We start from the raw sequence: 4,468 nt of genomic DNA on the forward strand, positions 1-4,468 counted from the left end.
CACCTAATCTCTTCCCTAAACCCACTGAATTACCTTGAACTTTGACGGTGGTGGTTGGTGGCTGTTAGTGGCGGTGGTGGTTAGTGGTTGTCGAAAGGAAAAAGGGGTGGTGGTTGTGTGGAGAGGGATGGTGGAATATGTAATAAACGAAATTTTAAATTTATCCATTGAATTTTGAAAAAAATGACAAATTTTTACCTCAAATACTCACGAAGTTAGTGTTTCGTTATTCTGATATTGCTAGAAGAAAATAAAAAATATGTTAAAAGTTGGGAATTTTTAAAACCGATGTCTAAAAAAATATAAATAGAAGTGTTAGGTTTTTGTATATCATAATTTTAATGAATAAAACATTAACAAAATTATTATACATATTAAAAAGAGAATTTAATTCTCCTCGCAAATTCACTGTTCAATTTATTATTTATTTTTTAATATTTTATTAATTATTTAACTATAACACTAAATCAATAGTTATAATTTTCATAATTAATATTAATTTTTTTATTTTACTTTTCATGTTAACTAAATTAAAATATTTAACAAACTATGTTTTGAAACACTATAAAGAGGCAAAAGTCAGTTTTACATGTTTTGTTTGTCATTTAAACGATTTTCTTAAACTTTGCTTTCATATTTTTATAGTTTGTCATTACAATGAGCGAAACTTTTTTTCCATATTTTATAGTTCGTCATTACAATGAGCGAAACTTTTTTCATGATTTGAAAATATCGCATCACATGGTTTTATATCCGCATTTTAACTTTTGATATATCCTCTATAAAATATTTTTGGCTTACTATTTATGTTTACGAATTTGTGTTGTTACTGTTGATACTAATTGAATTTGTATTGGTTCGCAGCTATAACGTGTCGGGTTTTTTTGTTCTACGTATGATAATTTGTTGTAATTTGGCATAGAAATATTTATTTATTTTGTTTAGTTTCGATATCATAACTTGATACAGATTGACTTCGTTCGACATGCAACGAGTTTATAGTTTAACGTTTTTACTTATTTTTTTTATTTAATGGTCCCGTCATGAAACAGGGTTCCACCGTTAAATCATGGTATAACAATTAAAAAAGAAAAACAAGAACCTAAAACCCTGTTGCCCTAACATTAAACTTCCATTTCCAGATGTAAAACCCTTTCATCATCATCATCTAAATCTTTTTCCATTGCAGATAGATCAATGGAAGACTTCATCAAAAACCAAACATTTGCAGTCCACGCCGTCGCCGGTGCCGGAGCTATAACCCTCGGAACCGCTGCAACTTACCCTTTTGAAACCATCAAAACCCTCATTCAGGTTTCATTCATATCAATCATTAATTATGTCAACTTTAAATGCAACAATTGAACTTATTTGTTTTTTTTTATTGATTACTTCTTCCACTTTTAATACAGGTTGGATCAGGCCCTGATAAACAGTTGAGTGCACACCAGGTGTTCGATAGAGTGCGCAAATTATCCGGCGCTTCCGGTACTGTTGTTTTACCTTTGTGGGTTAGTAATTGGGGCTGTAAACTTGTTTGATCGTTTGTTTAACATTAAACTTGTTCATCAATGCTAACCAAACGGAAAATCTTGTTCGTATTCGTTCGTTAAGGAATTGAACTTGTTCACAAACGCAAACGAACAATAAAACATTAGACATAATCACTTTAATTAAATATAAAGGTAAGAGCTTGAGATAGTAATAATAATCATAAAAATAATCATCCCCCAGTCAGCGGTTTTATCTTGATAATGTCACGAAGCACAAGTTAGATTTGCTGTTAGTTAAAGGCAAGACTTTATAAAACAAACCAAATACGAAACAAACTGAATATAAACAATAAAATTATAAAATTTTATTGTTAGGTTGGTTATTGCATATATAATATTATAAAAATATAAACCAAACCTCTAACTAACGAACACAAATGAACACATTATTGAACTTTCACTAACACAAATGAACGAACAACCTCTGTTCATGTTCCTTCATTTAACTACGTGTTTGCTCATTTATTAAACGAATTTCCCGCTGAACGGTTCGCTGATTACAGCCCTATTAACAATTATGCAATTACTTCAAATTTGACACTCAGAATGCTAATTTAAGCTTTGTAATTTGCCCTTATTGAATTCAAGATTCATCAAATTGATCCATTGAATGTGAACCTCCTTGCAGGGTTATACAATGGATTTGGGTGGTTGGCTATAGGGAGAATATTGGGCGTGGGAGCACGGTTTGGTACCTATGAGTTATTAACAGCTTTCTATAAAGGTCGGTTATCCATCTTTTAGCCATTATACTTATTATTGCTTATATTAATTACGAACTGTCAAAATGTTTTCATAACGCATCTTCTTTGTGGTCCCCGTTATTATGCAGATGGTCGTAAAGACAACTACGTGTACGTCTCTGAAGCTCTCATGGCAGGAATTGTAGCAGGCGGTGTGGAATCACTAACAAGCTCTCCATTTGAGCTTTTCACAGTTCGTGCACAGGTGGCATCTGCTTCTCGTGTTCCAGACGCTTCAAGTTTACAAAAACCGTCTGTGTCGTCATCTTCAGCTGCAAAACTGCTGCGCGGGTATTGTCCAGACGTTAAAGCACTTGACCATTCAGTTGGTTTGTTATCCACCTTAAACACTAAACAGACAAACTTAAATGGCTCTTTGAAAGAGTACCCCTGGATGATGACTGGGACTGGGCGGGCCCCACCTGTGTACCATGTTAAGAGGCCGGTAGATGTCGTGTCTTTAGAAGGATGGAGTGCCATGTGGAGGGGTATACGATCGGGGTTGGTTCGTGATTGTGTTTTTGGTGGTGTGTTTTTTGCCAGCTGGCAGTTTTTGCATCGTGCCATGCTGGACTGGAAAGCTGTTGGGATGGACCCCATTCCGAGGTTTGTTTACGTAGTCAACTTTGTGTAGGTTTCAGTTATTTGATATTATTGAATTTGTTTTTCAATGATTTCAGTATTGATGAAGATATTGGCCCGTTGCACCCGCTAGCTGTTAGTTTGGCAGCTGGATTTTCAGGCTCGGTTGCTGCAGCAGCATCGCATTCTTTTGACACTGCCAGATGTCGGTCACAATGTCTTGTGCTTCCAAAGGTAAGATTTTTTTTTATTAAATGCTATAAACATATTATTTGCATGGATTTAAATCAGTATGCTTGTGTATAAACTTTGATTTTGTATCATGACTTAGGCTTGTAAATGAACTGAACGAGCACGAATGGTACATGTTCGTGTTCATTTGTTTTAACTTAAACTGAACAAAGGATTAAACACGGAAAATTATACTAACGGGATTTTGTTGTTTGTGTTCGTTCATTATGAAAATGAGTGTGTTTGAGTTCATTTATGTTCATTTGTTAATAATATAAACAAACGGTGCACGAACAGAAATGGACAAACACAACTGAGTGTAGATGAACAGACATAACCGAGCGAACACCAATTAAAATTTAACATGAACATCAACATGTCAGGAGTAAAGTATAAATAAAGCTAGAATAAATCGTAGTGGGTGTGGGTCTAAAATCTGAACATATAAACAACGAACTTGAACATACATAAACTAATGAATGTAAACGAACGGACATAAACAAACGTAAATGAAAGAATGTCAACAAACACAAATGATCGAACGAGAGCCATGTTCATTTTTGTTCATTTAGTTAAATGAAAAAATTAATTTGTTCATGTCTGTTCGTTTATTAATAATTAAATGAACCTCAATGAACTTTCTACCGAACGGTTCACTGGACCTATATGGTTAGATCATGATGATGTTTTATTGTTTGAATGCAGTATATTACCATGGAGAGAAAGTTTCTTAGGTGGAGTTTGCCAGGAAAGAGATTCGAGAGATATACAGGCATTCATCCTCGAGATAGAAATATACTTTTTCGTGGGATTAAGTTGAGGATGGCATGCAGTGGAGTCACATCTTTTATTCTAACTGGTAGTTACTTTTTTATAATTGATAAGTTAACCTAGTTTCAAGATTAACAGTATTCATTGTATAAGGTTAATAAGGGTTTTAGAACTTTTGCTAAAACATGAAACCACATGATATGTAATTTGAACAAATCTTTGGGTTAGAAAAAGGAGTCATCTTTTTTGTAGACATTTTAAAAAATCTAACACACTGCTCATTTGGTTGGAAATGAGATTCATCTTTCTTGACATGTCTCGAGCCCTTCCATCACTTGATTCGGTTTTATAATTTACAGTTTGTTTGTATATGAATCTAGTAGTTATACCGCGTGTTTTTAGTTAGAGGTTGCAATTTCAATCTATTTACTAGTGAGTTGGTCGATTTAGGTTATGCTTCTTTGTCAGGTATAGCTAAAAAGGAAATAGGTCAAACAGTCAACCAGACAATGCACTCTTAACTTGATCCGGCCTTTTTGACCCATCTATTATTCCATTTATCGTTAGGATACCGCATTCCACTAGTGG

At 34.0% G+C, this 4,468-nt stretch overlaps 1 protein-coding gene across 1 annotated transcript; it reads left to right on the plus strand.

Annotated features, from left to right (window-relative positions):
• The first annotated feature begins 1,124 nt into the window (after window positions 1-1,124).
• On the plus strand, window positions 1,125-4,229 carry LOC143604408 (uncharacterized). The gene is made up of 6 exons (XM_077080903.1): window positions 1,125-1,314; window positions 1,413-1,488; window positions 2,182-2,277; window positions 2,386-2,902; window positions 2,977-3,112; window positions 3,815-4,229. The coding sequence occupies exons 1-6, from the start codon at window positions 1,198-1,200 to the stop codon at window positions 4,001-4,003; spliced, it is 1,131 nt and encodes a 376-aa protein (XP_076937018.1). The 5' UTR covers window positions 1,125-1,197; the 3' UTR covers window positions 4,004-4,229.
• The last annotated feature ends 239 nt before the right edge of the window (window positions 4,230-4,468 follow it).

This window comes from Bidens hawaiensis, unplaced genomic scaffold, assembly GCF_021521415.1.
Source record: "Bidens hawaiensis isolate Kalapana, Puna unplaced genomic scaffold, B.hawaiensis_p1.1 tig00065072_1, whole genome shotgun sequence".
Lineage (NCBI taxonomy): Eukaryota > Viridiplantae > Streptophyta > Magnoliopsida > Asterales > Asteraceae > Bidens > Bidens hawaiensis.

Bases quoted from the DNA above. Each gene is read 5' to 3' on its own strand.
- LOC143604408 (XM_077080903.1), top strand. From the start codon at position 1,198: ATGGAAGACTTCATCAAAAACCAAACATTTGCAGTCCACGCCGTCGCC. The intron at 1,315-1,412 runs GTTTCATTCATA...CTTTTAATACAG, and splicing joins CCATCAAAACCCTCATTCAG to GTTGGATCAGGCCCTGATAA. The intron at 3,113-3,814 runs GTAAGATTTTTT...GTTTGAATGCAG, and splicing joins AATGTCTTGTGCTTCCAAAG to TATATTACCATGGAGAGAAA.